Source organism: Polyodon spathula, chromosome 3, assembly GCF_017654505.1.
Source record: "Polyodon spathula isolate WHYD16114869_AA chromosome 3, ASM1765450v1, whole genome shotgun sequence".
NCBI lineage: Eukaryota > Metazoa > Chordata > Actinopteri > Acipenseriformes > Polyodontidae > Polyodon > Polyodon spathula.
Window position 1 is genome coordinate 81,927,320 of NC_054536.1, and position 24,519 is coordinate 81,951,838.

The 24,519-nt window shown below is 37.8% G+C and overlaps 1 protein-coding gene and 1 long non-coding RNA gene across 4 annotated transcripts in view; one reads left to right on the forward strand and one right to left on the reverse strand.

Moving 5' to 3' along the window:
* Positions 1-5,812, reverse strand: part of LOC121313491 — a 23,443-nt gene extending 17,631 nt beyond the window's left edge. Inside the window, exon 1 of the long non-coding RNA XR_005950000.1 lies at positions 5,731-5,812. This is a non-coding gene — a long non-coding RNA (uncharacterized LOC121313491). The remainder of the gene's footprint in view (positions 1-5,730) is intronic.
* The window catches only part of LOC121313490 (BTB/POZ domain-containing protein KCTD1), a 40,012-nt gene that overhangs the window by 9,757 nt on the left and 5,736 nt on the right, over positions 1-24,519 (forward strand). For 2 of the 3 annotated variants that reach the window (XM_041246100.1, XM_041246101.1), the window contains exon 2: positions 11,857-12,035. In XM_041246100.1, coding sequence (XP_041102034.1) covers positions 11,857-12,035 — 179 coding nt within the window. Of the gene's footprint in view, positions 1-5,646; positions 7,246-11,856; positions 12,036-24,519 lie in introns of those variants that run through there. The other variant, XM_041246099.1, reaches the window with a different exon arrangement.

Here is a 24,519-nt window from a genome sequence, read left to right on the forward strand (position 1 = left end):
GTGTGTTTGTGACTTGAATAAGCGACTGAAATCTATCTCTCTATCTATCTATCTATCTATCTAGCTAGCTATCTAGCTATATATAAATATATATAAATTGAATATTTCTCTGTGCCATCTTATTCCACCTTCAACTATCCTACCAATTTCTGGAAGGTAAATCTATACAAATACAATATTCTGTGTTTGGAAAGATTTGGCATGCTTTATATTTCTCAAGCAAGACTATCAATCAGGAATACAACATTGTAATTGTGTGTACATACAGGCCTTTGGTATAAGTAGGTCTTCTGTTTTTTATTTATTAAATTTTTTGGTGCTTATTTTTAGTTATGTGAGTTATGTCAATCGTGCTTTTTTTTGTTTTTGTTTTTGTTTTCTTTCCCAGGGCTTTTGCTTTCATACTGTATGAAACCTTTTGGTTACTTCTGCTAAATATGTACAGTAACTTGAGTTGTACATTCTTTCCTTTGCTGTCTTCCACAACAAAATCCTTATGGTCGCAGACACATTCTTCTGGGGGTTTTGTGTGTAGGCATTGTTTTACATGTCACCACAATTTGCCATTCTGTTTTAAATCCTCTGTATCTTAACTAATGCAGCTTTAAATCATGCAAACAAGCCTCCATTCCTAATTTGTAATCTTGTTTTACATCTCACAAGCGGAGTCGCCAATAGAAATGTAGGTAGATGGGATTGGTTTAATGTATTCAGAACAAATCAATGATAGATACAAGTCAGGAAAGAGGGACATTGCCCAGCTTTACTGGGAAAGGTAGTTTTTGTTTTTAAATTGGAAAGGGTTGAAGTCAATGTGAATGTATTAAACATTTCTAGTGTGTTTTTTTTTGTTTGTTTTTATCATTTTTTATAAAAGCAGTTTAATAGAGGCTTAAGAAGGTAAAGCAGGATACTTAAGAGAAACATTCCAGATTTGTGCATATCAGCTGAGAGAGAGTTAATTGTCCAAAACAGGGCTGATGAAGGAGTGAGCAAATGAACTGAAACATCCTGGAACATAGTTTCTTAGAACACTGAAGATAAGAATAGAGCAAAAACTCTACCAGATGGGGGTGTGCGAATGTTCAGGTCCAGTTAATGCTAGTGGAGCTTCTTGGCACAAGCACTGTAATATGAACATTCTAATGTTTCTGTTAGCTCCCCTGGTGGAGATTTGGGTAAATAGAATATGAGGGATAATCGTTTGCTTCTTTCTGCCTTAATTTATGTCATTCATCAACTCTTGGTAAATGCTAACACACAGGTTAGCTATGTTTGATCCAACATAATTTTCAGCTACCAGGCCAAGCTGTGATTTCTCGGGAAGCGTTGGATGCAGACATGAAATTTGAAATGTACAGTGTGTCTGTGCTGTCCTTGTCCATTTTTTCACTTCATATTCTCAAGCAGACAAGCTGGAATGATAATATAGTCAGCTATCAATTAGCTGAATTGACTTTTCATGTAAACCATGGGCAAAATGGGCCCACATAGACATGTTTATGTTTTGGTATAAGAATCTTCTCATATGTTATCGTACTGTATATATCCAAGAGTTAACAGTAATGCAAATAAGCCTACCCATTATGCATCACAAAACTACAATTTGAATTATTTAGTGCTCTGAGGAGTTGAGGTGCAGATAATTAATTAAAATGGACCCATTTAAAGATATGGAACAAATTGTATGTGTTTGTTTAGACTTGAACTTATTTTGCATTGCATCACCTGGTTTATGTAAGACTTCCCTGTGTCTGTATATCTGAAAGTGTTACACATTACTTATTTTTACAAATTAATATAGTGTATAACAAAATTGTATTGGACTTAGATCATTGTTTTAAATCTGACTATCACAGGATGCGGTAAAGGGCTTGGAGGTTTCACCATGTCCTGATGGAGTTCATCAATGCCTTGCAATAACACTGTAGCATGTCTGGGGGATACAGTGGTGTAAAGGAGGTACTGCACAATTATATAATTAGGGCTTCTGATTTTCCATTTTAACCAATAAAACACCCTGATACAAAAAAAAAAAGAAATCGGTGGGTAGCCAATAAATACTGGAAAACACCGGAGAAACTGTGGAAATGGTTAAACAATTCACACTGACTTTACCATTTTCATATTAAAAAAACAAATTTCCCAGAGCTGCTGGGCAGTGTCCTGCCTTTCTGACTTGTACCTATCATTGATTTGTTCTGAATACTTTAAACCCGCCCATACTACTGAGTGACAGCACATTCCACATTCTGTTGGAGACTCTGCTTGTGAGATTTAAAACAAGATTACAATCAGGAATGGAGGCTTGTTAGTGGGATTTAAAGCTGTATTACGGTTAAGATACAGAATTGTGGCAAAATGTAAAACAATGCCTACACACAAAAACCCCAGAAGAATGTGCCTCTTTTCCTGCCTTTGCTGTGGAAGACAGCAAAGGAAAGAAGGTTGAACTTAAGTGTGCAAGTACTGTCGAGTTACTATACATATTTAGACAGAAATAAATGGGTTTTTTTTGGAAAAGTAACCAAAAACACTAATTTCATACAGTATATCAAAAATGAAAGCTCAAAAAAAAAAAACAATTTACATAAAACTCGAAAATAGCTAAAAATAAGCACAGAAAAAACAGAAGCCCTAAATATAATACTGTACACCAACACTGGCCCTCGAAATCTAATCCATTCCAGGTTTTTACTCCAAGCAGGTTCTAATATAGTTCATTGAAGCTGTTAAGAGGCAATTAACTAATTTTGGACCTAGCTGGAATAAAGACCAGGACTGAAATTGATCTCGAGGGCCAGAGTTGAATACCACTGCTGTCCACCAAGACTGTAACTTGCTCACCCAAAGAGCCTATTTTATTTGTACAGTGGTTAAGATGTGGGCCAGTAAGCACAAGGTAGTTTGTGTCCAGTCTCTGCCTGTCTGCATCGGGTTACCTCACCCTGTCATTTCCCATGTCTGAGAAGACTGACGCCCACTGGAATAATCCAATGCTAAATTCTGGTTTTCATCCACTACAAACAAACACAGATTATACAATTGCATTATAATGTACATTCAGGCAAACCACTACAGGCAATTGGATTTTTACAGACAATTACATTTGTAATAATCTTTCTCGCAGGGTTAGCTACTGTACATTTGTTTAAGTTGAATATACCGGTAAGTAACCGCGTGAAGCCAAGGACAGAGAGGCGAAGCGTACTGGCACAGGAGCGCTACGCACTACACGACTGACTTTTCTTGCAATACAGAAACATTGAATGGTACAATACAGGAGTTGTCAGTACCACACCGTAGACTATGTACTCAAATGTAATTTACATTATGATCAAAAGTTTTGCATCACCTAGTGCTAGTATAATATTAGGATGCGGACGATTTAATAAAAAAATTAAATAAAAAAAAAAAACTATAAAATGGTATCTCAAAAGTACAGCAAAGTACAATAGTAGTACAGTATTTCATGTTAGATTTTAATTTCACATTTTTCAATTTTTGTAAAACTACAAGGCGATGTGTAATTTCAATATGTCAACGTAACATTATTAATTCTATAGGACGTGATGCAAGACTTTTTCCCATAGCTGTAATGTCCCCGCATATAATCTACTAAATCTTTATGAAATGAGCAGTCAGTTTAGCAAAGAAACATACAGTACGTTGCTGGCAGCAAGAAGAAATCGCTCTGGCTTCGATTTGAGCGGTATCGTCCCGTCCTGATCTGTCCAACACCATATGAAAGCAATGGCAGCGATACAGGCGGCAAAATACCTCGGTCGCCACGCCTGTCTGTGCCGGGACAGTGCTACCATGTAAGAACTGAATGTGCGTGTTTGTGTGTGTTGTTTTATTATTATTCCAATCAACTGTTGGTGAAATAGTGTCCAAAATGTCTTTATATATAAATCTTGTTTGCTTCAGATTAATCCGCAGTTCACAAAGTAGTCTGTGACAACACAGCGTGGCACTTGTTTTTAAGTTAAATAGAGTGTAGGCACTGTTTATAGTAGTGCCTGAGCTGATCTACAGCATCAAAAAAGCCCATCATTTTAAAATGGAATTGCTGCATCCTTCAAGCTCAGAAGTCATTAAGGAGACTCGGGCCCATAGAAAAAGTAACCAGGGGGGGTTTCTGCACAATGATAAAGGTAGCCCAGGGAGGAATGTATTGTTCAGTTGAGGTCACCAGTATCCAGTGGGACGTTTCTATATTCTGTTGATTTTAAGGATGAACTGTTAGATTTATGATGCTGAATTAAAATTCAGATGACGGCACATATCCTGTCTTTTTTTTTCCATTGGCATTATTATAATTAATTATTTCAAAAAAGTGTTTGGTGCTGAATGAAATCCATTTCTATAAAAAGAATGTAAAGATTAAAAGGTTTAAGAGGTGCAGTATGGCTATTTTGTGAAATATCCAATTCCTTTTTACTGAATAAATGGTACATGTTAAGGCTAGTGTATTTAATTATGTTTTGATTATATTAATGGAGATCATTCCACTAAATAATTATGACCTGGGACTCTTGGCTGTGAATAGATTATTGTAGAATGGACTGTTCATATTGTACATATAGCAGCCTAAGAATACAAACATGTTGTCGATGTTCCGTTAAAATGCCTCTCAGTTTTGTGCCAGTCTGATGCTACGGTACTGTCCGGTCAGCAAGTTTACCCCTCCAGATGCATAACAGAATTTAGGTTTTAGTTATATTTTTATGGTTAGTAACTTACATTCGGGATCACTGTGTAATTCGTGTCTTATCAGTTGATTACATGTTTCTGTACTGTTTACTCTCTGTCTGGCTAGCAAATTGGTTGAAATCATTGAAAAACATTAACACATCAGATTATCACCCTGCCTTCTCCCTCTGCCGAGGGCGTGGGAGGTTCATTTGACTCAGACGTCTCGTCGTTGATCGTTATTTTCTAGCTTTGTTTTAAATAATGTTGGTCTAAAATCTGCATAGCCCAATGTACTGTCATTTGAGAACAGTAGATTTGCCGCATAATTTGCTAATTATTCGTTATATCAGACACAACAACAGACTTTTGTGCTTGCACGAGTATTTTAGAAACAGAAAACTTCGTGTTTTTCCCTTTGTTTTAGAATGAATGGGTTACAGTGAAAGGTATCTTCAAAAGATAAATGCGACATTATCGATCCCTGATTATTCTGCTTTCTGATTGGCGGATGGGCACGCTTTGATTATAATTTGTATTCTGTTTCTTTTCCCCTGGAGTTAAAAGTCGCAGAGCGGCACAGAACTTAACCCTCTGATTGGGTGTACCTGGTACACAAACAAGCAGTCTGTCTGTTTTAAACAAGTTCAGTATGAGCCTGAATATAAATATTTTAGACCAGACCAATTTTATTTTGTGTTCTGACTGAGTATACACATTTTTGCACATGTACATATGTCTGCCTGAACTTGAAATGCATCGCTCTGTCTTCAAAACATTACTTATCTGGAGAATTACGGCACATACTGCAAAATCTGTATGTTGTCTGCTTGAAACCAGCGTCCCTGCACCTTTAAGAGGCTGTCTGCCTGTAGCTGAAGGTCACTAAAAACAAAGGCTCTCAGCGCTGCGGTCCAATATAGCGCATGCGCCCTGCCCAAGGACTGACAGAGAGACTGCAATATGGCGAGAATGTCTGGCAGCGGAGATAGCTATGCAGACACAGAGAGGACAGAAAATGACCAAAATAGTTACCTGGTGAGAAGCGATGATGAGGATGATGATATCCAGGAAATCCAGATAACGGGGGACGAGGAGGATGAAGACGAATTAGAGGATATCGGACTGGAATGGGAGGCAGAGAGTGAGGACCATGAGAACGGTTGCATTATGGAAACGGAAGCGGTCCTTATGCGGAGTACAGACCAGGGGAGTGAGTTGTACTCGGAGGCGGACGCATTTCACATCTCTGGACTGGACTCGTACCTGGAATCGGATCTGCAGCGCTCAGACCGATCCAGGCTCAGCGAAAACACTCGTTTAGCCACCAGGTATGCGGTAAGGATCTTCCGGGAATACCTTAGTGAGAAATCACAAAGTCCCGACTTTGAGAATATGGACAAGGAAGCGCTGTGCAAGGTGCTGAGGTCTTTCTATGCAGAGGCACGCTCAAAAAGTGGGCAGCTGTACAGCAAGTCGTCTCTGATCAGCATTAGGAGTTCATTGAACAGGTACCTGAACGAGCCGCCTTACTGTCGCACTTTGGATCTGACTAAAGACATCGAGCTCAGGAGTGCTAACCTGACACTGGCAGCGGTGATCCGAAAGCTGGAAGAGCAAGGCGCAGGTCCTGTCGTGCAGAAGCAAGCAATCACCCGGGCTGATTTGAGAAAACTGTACACCTCCAATGTGTTTAACACAAACACGCCTTTCGGCTTGCTCAATAAAGTGTGGTTTGAAACATGCATGTATTTCTGCACCAGAGGCAGAGAGAATCAGAGAGAGTTAGATGAGGACTCTTTCGGCTTGGCAGTAGATGAGGATGGGAGAAAGTTTGTGTACTTTAAAGCACTCGGGCCCTACCATAAATCCAGGTCAGCGTCTTGGAGTAAAAAGAGGACAGACTCTGATGAGGATAACTTACCTCGCATGTACGAAACTGGAACGGAGTTCTGCCCTTATGCCAGTTTTGTGAAATACATTTCCAAGCGGAACCCGCTTTGCAAGGCTTTCTTTCAGAGGCCGAGGGATCATTGCAGTGAGAGCGACGTGACTTGGTATGAAAACAAAGCGATTGGCAAAAATCTGCTGGGTACCAGGATGCAAATGTTATCCAGATCTGCCAAGCTGTCAAAGACTTATACTAACCACTGCATCGGCGCTGTGTCTATCGCAACTCTAAACAGCATAGCTGGCATTGGGACAAAGTTATTGACTAGTCAAATTGCTCCGGAGACGGTCAGTGGGACCCAATATCATTTCCAGCTAGTGGCCCCTTTTGTGCAGCAGGTTGAGGATGGGAACATGTTAATTAAACCATCGGCAGCTACCAAGCGAACACTGTATGAGCCTGGCTACCCCGCTGAAGTGACTGGTGGGTCCTCTCCGAAAAGGATGTGTGTGCGCCGTTCTGAGCAGCACGTGGACACGCCTGTTGTGATTTCAGCAAAAGCTGACCCACAAGTTGCTCCTGCTGCCGCTGTTGCTGTTGCCGCCGAGTCCAATGGACACGCTGGGACCCCTTCTCCTGCCATTGTACTACCTGTGCAGGTAAAGTGCTTTCAGTCACCTATCGTGGGGGCTTTTCAAAGTTAAATATGTTATATTTGTTATTATTAAACTGTGATAAAATGCATCAAGTTTCATATAAACTACAACGTACTTTTATTTAATATTGATTTGCTGGTACAATGATTTTTATCTTTTTTTCTTTTGTGTATTTCACACAAAGTTGCATTTCAATCTTGACGTATATGTAGAATTTCAGTTTTTCTACAAGTTAGTAGGTGCTATTTAATTCATGTGTTAACTTTTTTTTTACTAGTTTTTAGTACAATACATTTTTATACTACAGTAAGCTTAATTTCATTATATGCACTTAAATCTTTATTATACCAATATTTATTTATGTAGTATGTATTAATTTGGCAGACGCTTACCAGTGTTACATTGCAAGATTAAAATATTGAAATAGTGTAGTTTACAGTAAATAAGTTATTTTCCTCCTGGCCTCCACAGTATGTAACAGGTTTACATGTGAATACAGTGGGTGTGGCTTGGTGGGCTACATACCCATGATGATGGGGAGGATGTCCTGTTTGTTATTGGTATATTTTAATTTGGTGTATGTTATTAGGTCAAAGGTATTGTTTTCATGTACGCAAATCTTATATTTAGCTGTTACATTTGCAGGATGTATGCTAAACTACTTTGGTTTCTGGAACTCGGACAACGCCTTTATGGTTTATGAAGTAACTTTTAAATGTGCTGACTGTCATCAAAGCTGGAGATAAGTGGTGTTAATTAAGATATCCTAAACTGCAGCTTTGGTAGATGTGGTTTTTGTTTAACGAGCCATATGGGCCAAGTTCAACTATCCTTTTAGTTGGGTATATCCATTCATGCAACCAAGAGTAAATGTAGAATAACATTTGTCTGTATTGAATTATTTTGATGTAAAAAGAAAAAAAAAATCCATTAAAATAAAATAGACCATGTTCAGGTAAGATAGACTGTCCTGCATAGCTCTATAAAGTCAATTGGAAACCTCAACGTTCACCTACCAATCAGAAAGCTCTATTAAGGGTGGAAGTAGTTAACTGTCATTTGTTGTGATGTCTGGTCTCTCTAGTCGTGTGAATGTCTCGAGATACTTTGGAGTGATCCAAGGGACGTGTTGAAAGCTCCTTTTAAATAATCAAAGATTCTTCAACTGGGAGGTTTATTTAGAGATTGCACTCCCTACCCCCCGGAAAGATAGAAAATATGTTTTTCAGTTAGATGGGTAGGGTATGCAGTTCAGAGTTACATAAATGTTGTCTGTTTGTTAATGGTGTATCACAATTGATTGGCCAAAGAGATACAAAAATACTTAAGGCAAAGTCTCTACATGTTATTTCTGCTGATGTCGGTTTGTATTTATTAGTTTTATTAATTAGTTAATATTGGGACCCAGTACCATTATACCAGCAGTATTACCAGTACACACTATGATTTTAGCTGAGTTTTAATGAACTGGTTAGGAGGAGATGAAGAATTGGGATGAGCAGATCGGTTTTATTGAGTGTTAAGGGTCTGAGCCAGCCAGGTTTGGAAACAGTCCTGTGTATTGAATGAAAGTGATTTCTGTAGAGTAAACTATCCGTGCCTGCAGTAGGTTGGCTATAAATTATTTATTGCAATTTAAATGCAATTTATCTGTTGGTTCTTGGCATATGCATAGAGACTGCTTTTTAGTATTCAATATATTAGTTTTTTACATGTTTTATTTTTTACAAGAGAAATAAAATTGTCAATGTACATTTTAATATGCAGACTTTTGGTATGAGAAATAGGTCTGAAAAATGAAGGTGGCTCACGCCCAGTGTATATGCTGGGCTGTAGGTCTCTCAATTTACCCTGGTCCACAAGTAAAAATAAGACACTAATTGCTTCTTGCTTCATGTGTTTGCAGTTTCATTACACAGACCTGTGTTAGTCAAGTGCTGTATTAGTGTACTGTAGTTAGTTTGGCTGGCACTGTTCTGGTTGTGTGGGTGGATGTGCGTTGGACACTTGCACTACGAGATTTCGTCGCAGCAGCCGAGGGCTCTGGCATTAATCGTGTAAGTGACATAGCAATAGCTCATGACGTGGTCTAGCTGTAAACCAATACTGGTGTTGCCTGCTGTCGTAGAGAGACAAAAAAAAAAGGCAAGAATTTAGGGTTTGGGAAAGTTCACCGTTGGTCAAACTCCAGTTCCTATATAACACTTTGTGTTCAAGTCAAGCCCATTGAGGGGCTGCACCCATTGGCCAGCTAGCTTCCTGCATTGTTTTAGTAACTTCTAACTGCCTATCCAATTGCCATTGAACTCGGGAATGACAGAAATTAGCGGTTATTGAGCATCAGATTCTGGGGATACGAAGGTGTGTTTTCTGAAGAAAGGACCAGCCTGGTGCTGTTCAGCTTTAAATTGCGATGTATCTGCCTTCCAAAGACAGAATACTAACATGCATTTTAATGCAGCGCTGTGAATCACAGCTATTGGTTTTCTTGCATGCAATAATCCCTCTGTGTGGGAGTGACAACAATGGGGGGGGGGGGGAATAAAAATCTATTGCAGCATGAATTCATAGAAATAAATTAATAAAATATGTTCACATACAAACAAAATGACATATATTAAGTGTTTGCAATATTCCCCCGTGTGCCTGGTCTTCAAGGTTTTGAGTTTATTACCTATTATGGCTTAAGCACTAGTGTCAGTTAGAAAAAATAAAGAAATCATTGGTCTTTGGTAGCAATCCTGAAATAAAACCCTGTTTCAATGTTCATTTAGACTATGTGCAGACAGGCTTGACGTTTATTGTGCCTGCAGGTCGGTGTTTATATCCCTCTGGTTCATTGACCTCCTTTTTGCCCTTTCCCAGTCACTGCTTTGTCCCTAGCCAGGGATCACTGCCAGACACATGCCATTAACAACCCAGCCTCTGACATGAAGCACTGCTCCTCATGTATTATTGACCATTTTATAAGGAATGCAAGGGAAGACTGAAAGTATCAAGACAGACAACCCTTACAAGGTGAGGAGTATTATGAACGGTGGAAAGCTCTCTTATCTGTGTCTGAGAGTCATTGTTTTAATTCTTAGATATCTGAAAATGTTTGGTCTAAAGCCCAGCATGCACATGGAAACATGTTTTTTCAAAATTTGTCAGTACTTTTTCAAGCAGCATGTGACCATTCCTATGGACAAGGGAGTGGATCCTGAAATATGAGGAGAGAAGAGCAGACCATTATCTTTTAAATGAGCTACACTTATCACAATTTTTTTTTGTATGGATCAAGACACTTTTGAGGAGCTGCTGAGACTTGTATAACCCAAAATGACGCTAGAATGCGTTGGCCTACATATTAATAAAATGATTGATTGTTGCTGGATTCCAAACCATGCCATCTTCTATAGACGTCTCCATTTTGCGTAGTTGCATGATCTATGACTCGTTCTCAGTGAGTTTCTCCTGATAGGCTAAAGGCAAAATGCTTCTTTGAAATGTTTCTCAAAGTAGAACCCTGGTCTACTCCGGGAAAGATGTTTCCTTGTTTCTGAAAACATGAAACATACACAAGGAAACATTTTGTCTGGAAACCAGTTTTCCTCGTGTATAGTGTGCTTAACCCCCAACGGTGATGTGTGAGGACATCCTTCTCAGATGTTCCCAGTAGCTCTCCAAGGCGATATGAAGGATGATTGGATTGCTGAGTGTGTGTTCCAAAGGAGCTACTGTTAAATAGTGGCTCCTTGCTTTGGTATGATGTTTGCAATCATTGAGTGGTTCTTATTGCTTTTACTCAAATATTACATTTTGTCTATTTTAAATTTTTTAATAATAATCTTTTATATAGTGCCCTTCATAGTGGACCACCATCACAAAGCGCTTTACAAGATATGAAACTAAGGTGTGTGAAATATGCATCAGCTGCAGAGTCACTTACAACAACATCTCACCTGAAAGAAGGAGCACGAGGAGGTTAACTGACATGCTTAAGGTCACACAAAGAGTCAGTGGCTGAGCTGAGATTTGAACCGGGGGAACGCCAGGTTACAAGGCCATTTGTATATATTGTATATAATTCTGTGTTTTGGGTGCTTTGATCTTGGTCTAGAAGCTGCTCTTCAGTTTAGTTACCAGCCATAGACATCAGTAACTGAGGTGTCTCTTATGTAGATCGAGTTTCCTTTTGTGTTACTGGTAATAGGTGTCCAGTGGATGGCAATGGTGCATACCAACATAAAGATACTTTGACTGATTTGTCATTTGTTACTTGCAGTATGTTTGTTTATGGCTGAACTGTAGAGAATTATCAGAATATGGACCCGTTATCCCTAACCTGTCTTTTTTGCTAGATGGAAGTTATTTTTGCTGTTCTGTCAATGCGTCTTGAGACTCTCTTTTAATTTTGCTACATTCATTTTTGTTTTTAGTATTACCTTTCATGTTCTTCCTCTGGACCTGGTTGGGATAGTCATACCAGTTCTTTTATTCAACTTGTGGTGTGTTGTGATATTTCTTCATGAATTTGGCAATGATGTTGTATGTTAGGTTACTAGTGAATAGGGAACATTAAACATAAATACTGTACATGTAGATTTATTCCAGTTTTCAATTTCTTTTTAGGATAACCGAGCCAATATGTCCAGACCCATGATAACCAGGTCTCCTGCATCTCCTTTGAGCAACCAGGGTATCCCGACATCTGCACAGCTCACCAAGTCCAATGCACCAGTTCATATTGACGTGGGCGGCCACATGTACACCAGCAGCCTGGCAACACTCACAAAGTACCCAGAGTCCAGGTAAGCACACTGCCTTCCACACAAGAAACTGAAGTGGCTCCAAAGCTTAGTAATCTCATGGATTACCAGTACTGGCCACTGAAGCCAACTGTTAATGCGCTGGTCAAGTGCAGGGCATGTAGCTGCCATGTACTGTGTACCTATCCACATAGTACCTGCATTGACAATATTCTGCAGACCTAGTTTGTTAAGTAAGCTTGGTCTACTGTTTTAAATGTGCATGACAACCTCTTAAGATTGAGCCATGACCAGCAATCTACATCTTACAACCTCTTTCAGGACTGACCTGAATATCCCCTACCATTCAGTACTGGTCTGCTTTTAAAGCAGAGACATGCCAATCCCCTTTTTAAATGCTTATTTGTCCTCCTAAGCTGTGTCTGGTTCATAGAATTGCAGGTGTCAAGGAGGTTTTAATGTATACAGGATTTGCCTTCTCATGAAGTTGCATGCAAGAAGGCCTAACTGTGGAAGAATGCTGTGAACAAATGGAAAATTGTTGTAATATTAACACAGAAAATAATTCTGGTACATTGAAGCTTTCCCAGTGCTTGTAGAACAAATACAAGTTCATGAAGAACTCTAGTTGAAACTTTAGCCATGGAATTAGTTTCTTTTTAGTATTTCAACATTTAGCACCAAGTGTTTTATAGTTATGGGTGAACATTGTTGTGAACAACATCCTGCACATATTGGCTGCAAAAAAGAGTTTTTTGCAAACATTTATCTCAAATGTGCTAAAGTGTAAAGGCATGAAGAACCAAAATCTGCACTGATTAAAAAGAAAAAAAAAGTGGCGTTTCCATATACACCTTGCTTCAAACCACGTGAAAGAATGGCCAAGTTGTTAGAGCCGGGCACAGAGTTTCCTGTTTTCACTCCTGACAAATACTGTGACTCCAGGGCATGTATAGTATGTGATCCCTTCATTTGCATGATTGCAGTTCAGTTTTTTTAAATGGATAGAAACTGGATTCCTTAGAACATGAGATGTCCCAGTAGATCAACAAATATACACATCATAAAACAGTTTCATGCATACAGAAATTTGAGCGCAGAGGATTGAAAAACACAATACAAACTTGGTTTGTAGGCTTTATAATTGTTGGAGGTGCTGTTTCTGTACATTGCCAGTAATGTTCAAATATTCTGGAATGTAAAAGGATATGTTAAAGTACACATTCCTTTAGAAAGCATGTCATGTCTTAGCCTATGTGCAATCACAATGTACTGATGTCTTCTGTGGACATGAAGCAAATTATCATCACTACCTGTCCAGCTGTGATGTTGTTTCATTGTAAAATCATTTGAGAATAGACAGCATGTTGCACCCAACTACTGTGTACTGTGTGAAGGAGCTGGGCGCCATCAGTGATCTGTCATCTCCTTTCACTCGAGTTCTTGTTGAATGTGCTTAATAAAAGAATACCAGTCAGGTTTGCTGTCTGACGGCTCTTTGTTCCCTGCCTCTTGTCATTTAATTTCTCATTTGACTCCGGTTGCATATGCAGCTGCATTGATCCTGCATACAGTTGCAAACACAGTTGTTGGAAACAGCATTGTTTGATAGGCTGCTAGAATAATAGGTAATGGCTACAGTTCACTAAGAGGACCATGTAGAGCCAACAGTATGTTTCACATCAAAATGTATATGTGAGTAGGAGGGTATTATTATTATTATTATTATTATTATTATTATTATTATTATTATTATTATTATTATTGTAGCAGTTTGGGTGAGAAGACCAAAAAGCAAAGCTGTTCAAATTTCAAAATGATTTCCAGACTATTGTATAACCTTGGTTTATAATATGCTTTTGGTCTACAAATTTATGGTTGCAAAAGTTTAAAGCCAGCAAAAACGTGGTACTAATTTGCACCATGATATGATGTATATAAAAAAACAGTACATTATCTTTACCAAACCCACAAAAGTTTTGGTTTTGGTGAGATATATATATATATATATATCTATATATAATATAATGTCAGTACTGTGAAAATCCGGTCCAAAACAAAATGCTGACAAGTTCATTCTTTTCAAAAGTGAGAAGCCATGTCCAGTTTGACTCCATTTATCAATAGTTATATTTATCAATTAACAAAATGCAAAGTGAGTGAACAGAAGAAAAATCTACATCAAATCAATATTTGGTGTGACCACCCTTTGCCTTCAAAACAGCATCAATTCTTCTAGGTACACTTGCACACAGTTTTTGAAGGAACTCAGCAGGCAGGTTGGCCCGAACATCTTGGAGAACTAACCACAGTTCTTCTGTGGATTTAGGCAGCCTGAATTGCTTCTCTGTCTTCATGTAATCCCAGACAGACTCGATGATGCTGAGATCAGGGCTCTGTGGGGGCCATACTATCACTTCCAGGACTCCTTGTTCTTTACGCTGAAGATAGTTTTTAATGACTTTCGCTGTATGTTTGGGGTCGTTGTCATGCTGCAGAATAAATTTGGGGCCAATCAGATGCCTCCCTGATGGTATTGCATGATGGATAAGTATCTGCCTGTACTTTTCAGCATTGAGGAGACTATTAATTCTGACCAAATCCCCAACTCCATTTGCAGAAATGCAGCCCCAAACTTGCAAAGAACCTCCACCATGCTTCATTGTTGCCTGCAGACACTCATTCATGTACTGCTCTCCAGCCCTTCAGTGAACAAACTGCCTTCTGCTACAGCCAAATATTTCAAATTTTGACTCATCAGTCCAGAGCACCTGCTGCCATTTTTCTGCACCCCAGTTCCTGTGTTTTCGTGCATAGTTGAGTCGCTTGGCCTTGTTTCCACGTCGGAGTTATGGCTTTTTGGCCGCAAGTCTTCCACGAAGGCCACTTCTGTCCGGAGAAGTCTGGTCAGTAGATGGGTGTACCAGGGTCCCACGGTTTTCTGTCAATTCTGAGCTGATTGCATTGCTGGACATCTTCCGATTGTGAAGGGAAGTAAGCATGATGTGTCTTTCATCTGCTGCTGTAAGTTTCCTTGGCTGACCACTGTGTCTACGGTCCTCAACATTGCCCATTTCTTTGTGCTTCTTCAAAAGAGCTTGGACAGCACATCTGGAAACCCCTGTCTGCCTTGAAATTTCTGCCTGGGAGAGACCTTGCTGATGCAGTATAACTACCTTGTGTCTTGTTGCTGTGCTGTCTTGCCATGGTGTATGACTTTTGACAATAAACTGTCTTCAGCAACCTCACCTTGTTAGCTGAGTTTGGCTGTTCCTCACCCAGTTTTATTCCTCCTACACAGCTCTGTGTTTCAGTTAATGATTGTGTTTCAACCTACATATTGAATTGATGATCATTAGCACCTGTTTGGTATAATTGTTTAATCATACACCTGACAATATGTATATTTATATATATATATATAAGAACATAAGAAAGTTTACAAACGAGAGGAAGCCATTCGGCCCATCTTGCTCGTTTGGTTGTTAGTAGCTTATTGATCCCAGAATCTCATCAAGCAGCTTCTTGAAGGATCCCAGGGTGTCAGCTTCAACAACATTACTGGGGAGTTGATTCCAGACCCTCACAATTCTCTGTGTAAAAAAGTGCCTCCTATTTTCTGTTCTGAATGCCCCTTTGTCTAATCTCCATTTGTGACCCCTGGTCCTTGTTTCTTTTTTCAGGTCAAAAAAGTCCCTTGGGTCGACATTGTCAATACCTTTTTGGAATTTTGAATGCTTGAATTAGGTCGCCGCGTAGTCTTCTTTGTTCAAGACTGAACAGATTCAATTCTTTTAGCCTGTCTGCATATGATATGCCTTTTAAGCCCGGAATAATTCTGGTAGCTCTTCTTTGCACTCTTTCTAGAGCAGCAATATCTTTTTTATAGCGAGGTGACCAGAACTGAACACAGTATTCAAGATGAGGTCTCACTAGTGCATTGTACAGTTTTAACATTACTTCCCTTGATTTAAATTCAACACTTTTCACAATGTATCCGAGCATCTTGTTAGCCTTTTTTATAGCTTCCCCACATTGTCTAGATGAAGACATTTCTGAGTCAACAAAAACTCCTAGGCCTTTTTCATAGATTCCTTCTCCAATTTCAGTATCTCCCATATGATATTTATAATGTACATTTTTATTTCCTGCGTGCAGTACCTTACACTTTTCTCTATTAAATGTCATTTGCCATGTGTCTGCCCAGTTCTGAATCTTGTCTAGATCATTTTGAATGACCTTTGCTGCTGCAAAAGTGTTTGCCACTACTCCTATTTTTGTGTCGTCTGCAAATTTAACAAGTTTGCTTACTATACCAGAATCTAAATTATTAATGTAGATTAGGAATAGCAGAGGACCTAATACTGATCCCTGTGGTACACCACTGGTTACCACACTCCATTCTGAGGTTTCTCCTTTTATCGGTACTTTCTGTTTTCTACAAGTTAACCACTCCCTAATCCATGTACATGTGTTTCCTTGAATTCCAACTGCGTTCAGTTTGAGAATTAATCTTTTGTGCGGGACTTTGTCAAAAGCTTTCTGGAAATCTAAATAAACCATGTCATATGCTTTGCAATTATCTATTATCGATGTTGCATCCTCAAAATAATCAAGCAAGTTAGTTAGACACGATCTCCCTTTCCTAAAACCATGTTGACTGTCTCCCAGGACCCTGTTACCATATAGGTAATTTTCCATTTTGGATCTTATTATAGTTTCCATAAGTTTGCATATAATAGAAGTCAGGCTTACTGGTCTGTAGTTACCTGGTTCAGTTTTGTTTCCCTTTTTGTGGATCGGTATTACGTTTGCAATTTTCCAGTCTGTCGGTACCACCCCTGCGTCAAGAGACTGCTGCTTGATCTTGGTTAGTGGTTTGTAAATAACTTCTTTCATTTCTTTGAGTACTATTGGGAGGATCTCATCCGGCCCAGGGGATTTGTTTATTTTAAGAGCTCCTAGTCCCTTTAACACTTCTGCCTCGGTTATGCTAAAGTTATTTAAAACTGGATAGGAACTGGATGACATGTGGGGCATGTTGTCCGTATCTTCCTTTGTAAAAACGTGTGAAAAGTAATCATTTAATATATTTGCTATTTTTTTTTTCTTCATCTACGATTTTGCCATTTGTATCTCTTAAACATTTAACGTCCTCTTTGAATGTTCTCTTGCTGTTGTAATATTGGAAAAACATGTTTAAATATAACATATATAAATCAGTATGTAATTATATAAATAAAAAAATCAGTGCTGGGACGAACACAGGATGTTCATGTTCGGATATTTGCTCATAATTTAAATATTCATTTGGATATTCGTTCGTTTTTCAAAAAGTAATAAAAGCCATTGTATTGCTTTGAACGCAGGCAGGGGCAACATAGCAGCAAGGGGTGTGACATGTGTGTGTGTGTGTGTGTGTGTGCCTTTTATTTTACATAAAGACCTTACAGTATGTTGCACGTTAAAATAGAAAAATATCCCAGGAGTATAGAATAAGTTGTGTAGTACTTACTTTACCCCAGTGAATTAACTACAAAACAAAGGATGCCAAATAGCAGTTCAAGGTAAATGTTTTGTTTATTACCAAAATAAAATATTACATAAAGTTGACCCCGCATTTCTTTTTTTCATTCCTTGCCATTGCCGTTTCTTCACAGTAAGCTGTGGCCGTAGACACATTTTCATAAAGTAATAACATGAGGTTTACTTGTGCCTTTTTGTGTAGCTGAACAAACAAACAAGAACTGAAATTTAACTTGAAACATTCAAATAAAAAAATGGGAAAATGGGAACAAAAAAAAACTCAGTTTAGGTTCTCATTTATTACATTCCACATAAGTCACAACAAAAATATATATATATATATATATATATATATATATATATATATATATATATATATATATATGTGTATATATATGTGTGTGTGTGTGTGTGTGTGTGTACAGTCTATATATAAAAATTACTACACAACATTTTCAGGAAGCTGGATACTGTTTAAGCGAGACATTTCAGTCCCATGATATTCTGACTCGCTCTAAAGCAGCACAACTCATTTTTTGTCCCAGGTGGCTTTCCATAGAGATCACTAAGGGTGTGTGCACATAATCTGGTTTGTTTACTTTTTGCTGTATAAAACTTTAAAATAGAGGCTCAAGAGCTGCTGTGTTGATTCTGTTAATTCTGATAAAAAAAAAAAAATATATTAATTAATTATTTTTTCTGACAGATGTCATTGTAACGATCACTAACATCTGCTAATGACTATCTTCAGTTTAATTGCACTGAGCGTTGCTGCCCAAGGCAGTTGTTGCCAGATGGTAGTGACCACTTTATTGGGTCTTTTTACTTAATTACTGTATCCCTCATTAAGATTTGTCTGATTTTTTAATTTGATTTTTCCAGACATCAAACCAATTTCAGTTTATTAATAGAGGTAACTTTTCACGAAAAAATTAAATATCTATATAATATATATAGAATAGTATATATATATATCTATATATATATATATATCTATACTACCTAGTGGATATATAGTGGTAATTAGTGGATAAAGCTGTAGTGTGGTAAATATGCTTTTACTCCATCAAATACTTTTCTGTTATTGAATTGCACTACTTCCTGTGGTGACACAAGCATAGTCCCCCCTTTGAAACCTTCTTGACACTGTGGTATCTCACCGAGACACATACACCTGCTCCTGTAAATTATAAGTGACATTTTGTTCCTGTTTTAACTCGATTACAACATTTCTGTGTTTGTTTTACTGATATGTTTTAATTATGTAACTATTTAAAAAAACGTCTTGGAATTTATTCAATACATCTTAATAACATTGGACCTAAAATAAAAGAAACACACTGAAAAGGCTCCCGAGTTCGGTTTGATTTTTTTCATAACCACGTTCCACATTTAAAACTGACCTGTAGACATCATTCAGACCCCAATGCTAATGTACATGCAGGAACGTTCAATGAAAATGTTACCAAACTGTTTGCAATAATATAAATAAAAAAGCTAAAGTAAATCACCGACATGCATCATTATGTGTTTCAAAATTAAATAAAAAATAAATAAACGCTAAAATGACTGCGTCACTTACTGGATTATAGTTTAACTGACCTCCCACTTACATGTACAGACATTTGATTTATTACCAAATAGCAGTATAGACAAATTGCCAAGACCAGGCCAGGCTGTGTTTCCATTTCTGTGCAGCCTTCCACACTGTTTAATACAATGTGTGTAAATAAACAAATATAAATGAACACCATCTGCTGTGTTTAACAGCAGATCAGTCAAAAATGGCATCTTTATGTATTGCCAGTGAGTACAGGGTATTACTGAGACCTTTAGAACTATTGATTTCTGCTTGACTCATCCTGTAATAGAAACAGTTTTAGAGTTTTTTTTTTTTTTTCTAACACCATTTGCCTTGCTTTTGTTTATTAACTAGTGCATTTACTATTATTGCATTTTATCAGGAACAATTTAGATGCTTCTTATATTGTTAAACATTTTGATAAATCTTTTATTTGTTTTTTGCATACAGCTTTCATCCAGCATGGATAGCAATGCGTTTTTTTTTTTTTTTTTTCCTAGACTTTGTCCTACCACTGTCTGCCATGTTCAGTTTATTGGTGTGGCTTTACTGTACGTGCACAGTGGTGCTATGGGGTAATGACACTTCCAGCTGTGGCACACTGTTCTCTGCAAGAACCGAGTCGATTGGGATTAGGCAAGTTAACCACAGTGGTAGCATTGACTACGCTGTGCTCAGTACTTACGGTAACTGTAAATTATCTCAAATATTTTTTCACCTTAATTCTTGGTGTCAGATTTTTCTGCATTGCTTTTTTTTTTTTTTTGGTAATGTGCTTTTAGTTCAGTTTACATTAATTTACATTCTTCAGAGGTTTTTCTGTACTCATTTTTAGATGTTTTGTCATGTAAAAAACAAAAGCTACCAGCATATTTCCTTTAGGAGTTTAAGACGCATGTGAATTTGGGAGTTCTTGACTTTCGTTAATCTCAAACAAAGGAAACCACGAAGGGTCATATTTAATACTGGCCTCATTACACACATTCCACTTTGTTCATTTGTTCAGTTCTTACTCAGAGACAACCCCCCTTTTTTTTGGGGGGATGTTTGTACAATGAAAAAGCTACTGTTAGTCTGAACACTAAGCCGGCAGCAGTTTTGGTAGCTCATCGCACGCTTTGCTGTATCTAGATGGTTCATATTAACATATTTTTTTTTTTTTTTTTTTTTTTTTTAACATAAATCAATAGATATGACAAGACTTGCCTTGATTCTGACAGCCCTCAGTAGGGATAACCCTGGTTTCATACTTCATCCAGTCTGGCTGTTCAAATGTCTAGGACTGCTTTCTTTGCGGGTTTCTAAAATGATTTGTTGATGGAAGGGGTGTGGCTGGTATTGTCATGCCTATAGCAACAGCCCTTGTTAAAAAATACATCCTAGCAGTAAAAAGCTGAAGCTTGTTTTTGAACTTAAATTACTCTGTGCATGTATTTAAATGAGGGCTTGAATGACACGTCAAATCATTGGAATATCCATCGATGGATAAAGTAAGCATCGATGGTTGGAAAAAAAAACAAAAAACGCATCTATCAGGATTCATTAATAGGACTGTTTATTAGGACCGGCAAAATTTAAATCTACACTCGTATTCCTTGCCTTTCCTTTGGTTCCTTTTTAAATAATAATTAAAATAATTTTAAAAAACCTCAGTGTCCACAACGCAGCACGTACGTTTTCAGAGTAAGCATGACAGAAAAAAAAAAAAAAAACTAAGCTAGAGAGGATGCATTTCAGGATCAGATTTTGCTGGTTAAATTGGCGATTTTAATTTAAAATAATGGTGTGAGACGTTTAGAAGGGTTTTTTTTTGTTTTTTTTATACAAAAGAATAAAATGGAAAGAAAAAATGTTTGTGGAGTTTTAATGAACTTCTGTGGCAATACCGCCAACCTGCGAGATCGTTTAGTAAGACAGCACCCGACAAAACACGACAGCGGGAAAACAAGTAAAAAACAAAAGGAAGCAACCCCTTCAGTGACAGCTTATTATGGAAAAAAGTTGATCCAAAAAATGTCAGAGCAAAAGAAATAACAACCTTGATAGTGGATGTTGTCACACAAGATATCAACCCTGTTAGCATAGTAGAGGGAGCTGTGTTTAAAAATCTGATTGTGAATCTTGCTCCATGCTATTGAATACCGTGTCAAAAGACAGTCCTCTAATTCACTACTCTGGATCACGAACGTGCAAAGGAAAAGCTTAGACAGGATTTAAGCCAGGATTGTAATTTAATGTCCATCACCACCTATGTATTGGCAGGCATGGCACAAGAAGCGTTTTTAACAGTCATCTGCCATTACATAAGCAAAACTGGGAACTCAAGTCCAGTGTTAGCAACATGAAAATTACACCAGACACACAGCTGTGAATTTAACACATGCGATCAATCAGATAAACACAGAGTTTGAAGTGACTACAAAAGTAGTAGCTTGTGTTCATGACAAGTGCTGGGAGTCAGTTGGCTTACTTTTACAAATATTCATACTTTTTCTTTGTTTTAGAGTATTATTATTATTATTATTATTATTATTATTATTATTATTATTATTATGCAGTAACAGTGTCCTGACCTAACCTACTATTTGGGTATGAAATGTCTGCCTTTAAATCACAATCAAATGTCGTCTTTAAATCTCAATCAAATGTCATTAAGAGCATCTTTCTACATTTATTATGATAAATAATGATTTCATTCACGGTCGTAAATATACATATTTGATGCACATATGCTAGGATCCGAAATTGCATCAGCAACTCAAGGAGCCTCTAATTCTTTTCTTCCATGTCATACATGCGTAGAGTTAATAATTGAGCAGTTTAAAAAAAAAAATAAAAAATGCTGCAGCCTTGGAGCAAAGCAAGTGAAAATGGCGATGTTCCTACACTATAAGCTGCCATAAGGAGCAAAGTGACAGCTACTCTTTATTTATTTATTTATTTATTTTTCAATTCTGTTTTTACGCCATAACCTGCCACAACTATTGTCAAAATAAATGTCCTTCATCTACTCATGGTTGCAGTCTCATTTCTGTCCCAAAAAGAACCAGAGACGCTACAATATATTGATGAACATTACATAAGCAAATGATGTCCTTTTTTGAAATACCATGTTCCTTCTCAAAAGTGTGTTTAAATGTTAGCCTTTAACCCTTTGCGGTCCTATGTCGGACCAGGTCCGACATTACAATTTTCCCTTTCTAGTCCAATGTCTGACCCGATGCCTTTGAAATGGTTTTGTACCCTTCCCCAGATTTGTGCTTCTCTGTAATCACATCCCTGACTTGCTTAGAATGCTCTTTCGTCTTCATTTTGATTCTTTCTTTTGCAAGTCTCTACCATACTGTGGGACCATACAGAGAGCGGTATTTATCCTCACAGATTAATTTAAAACAGGTGATCCACTAATTTCTTACACAGGTGGAGTCCATCAACAAATTGTGTGACTTGAGGTAATGCACCTGAGCAAATTTAGGCTTGCAATTACAAAGGGTATGAATACTTTTTTAATCTTGTAATTTCCGTTTTTCATTTTTAGTAATTTGTTGAAAGCTTTTGAAATTTCTTTTGCTTTGACATGGTGCTCAAGGCTTTGTAGATCAGTGGGAAAAAATCCTGATTTAATCTATTTCACATTCTGAATCTGATACTCTTAAATGTGAAAAGGGATGGGGGCTGAATACTTTTTCAAGGCACTGTGTGTGTGTGTGTGTGTGTATATATGTGTATATATGTGTGTGTATATATATATATATATATTGGTGTGTAGTATGGAAGGTGTATTTGGACTTGTTTAAATTTGTAATAATAAAATATCTTGTTTTGAATTCAAGTCATGTAGGACCCGACCTTTATCGAAATAATAAGACTAGACAATGTTTCTAGTGAATACAAAGGAACAGTTTTATTAAAAATAAAGGAAAAATTAAAGGTGTAACAACTAAACTAAAATAATACAGAAAGGAAGAATTAACTAAACAGTACAGAAAAGAAAGTTTAAATAGCGACACCTCACTTCTGCTAGTTGATTAGCGATCTAACGGAATCTATGGGAGATTCCCTATAGGATACAACTGCATTCCTGACAGCTATTTAAGATGAAAGTTAGTCTTACTTTCATTAATATTTGATAATCAAAGCATCATTAAATCAGTCTCATATACAGTGCCTTGCAAACGTATTCAGACCCCTAACCAATTCTCTCATATTACCGAATTACAAATGGTACATTGAAATTTCGTTTTGTTCGATATTTTATTTTAAAATAATTAAACTCTAAATCAATTATTGTAAGGTGACATTGGTTTTATGTTGGGAAATATTTTTAAGAAAAATAAAAAATCTGAAATTGCTTGCTTGCATAAGTATTCAACCCCCACACATTAATATTTGGTAGAGCCACCTTTCGCTGCAATAACAGCTTTAAGTCTTTTGGGGTAAGTATGTACCAGCTTTGCACAGTGTCAGAGTGATTTTGGCCCATTCTTCTTGGCAGATTTGCTCCAGGTTGTTCAGGTTGGTTGGACGACGCTTGTGGACCTTCAATTGTAACAAGATGCCCAGTCCCTGCTGATGAGAAGCATCCCCACAAAATGATGCTGCCACCACCATACTTCACTGTAGGGTTGGTGTGTCTTGAGGCATGGGCAGTGTTAGGTTTGCTTTCTGGCAAAAAAGCTCTATCTTGACGTGCTTTTTCCCACATCGATGGGTCACTTTGCTTTCTGAAACTAGACGCTTTCAGATGGTACTTTTTGAGTAACGGCTTCTTTCTTGCTACCCTCCCATACAGGCCAGTGTTATGTAGAGCTCTTGATATGGTTGACAGGTGCACCGCTCCCAGCCACTGAACTCTGTAGCGCCTTCAAAGTGATTGTTGGCCTCTCTGTGGCTTCTCTCACAAGTCTCCTTCTTGTTTGAGTGCTGAGTTTTGAGGGATGGCCTGTTCTTGGCAGTGCCTGGGTGGTGTGATGCAGCTTCCACTTCCTGATTATTGATCCAGCTGTGCTCACTGGGATATACCAGCCTCGCCTCCACTTCTGACAACAATGTAGCGACTGTGTGCTGGGTTTCCAGCGGCAGTGCAGAAAAGGCAGGACACCAGGTCTGAGCTCTCTCTCCCAAAAAGTTAAGTGTTAAAAAGTCTCCTCCATACCGGCCTGCAAACATAGAGAGAGAGAGACACACACACACACAGAGAGAGACCCTAAGAGTTGTAAAAGACTGGCCCGATGTTCAAGTTGTTTTTTGGTCTGAAAACTATGACTTGCCCTACATCATTCTAAAAACACTTAAGGTCTTTAATTCCACCATTTTAGATAGATTTTGACTTCAGGTAGAGATCTATAGTCTAGTTGATATACATGGTTTGATCTTTACTATTACCTTCATAACCTCTTAATATTATTTTTTATGCAT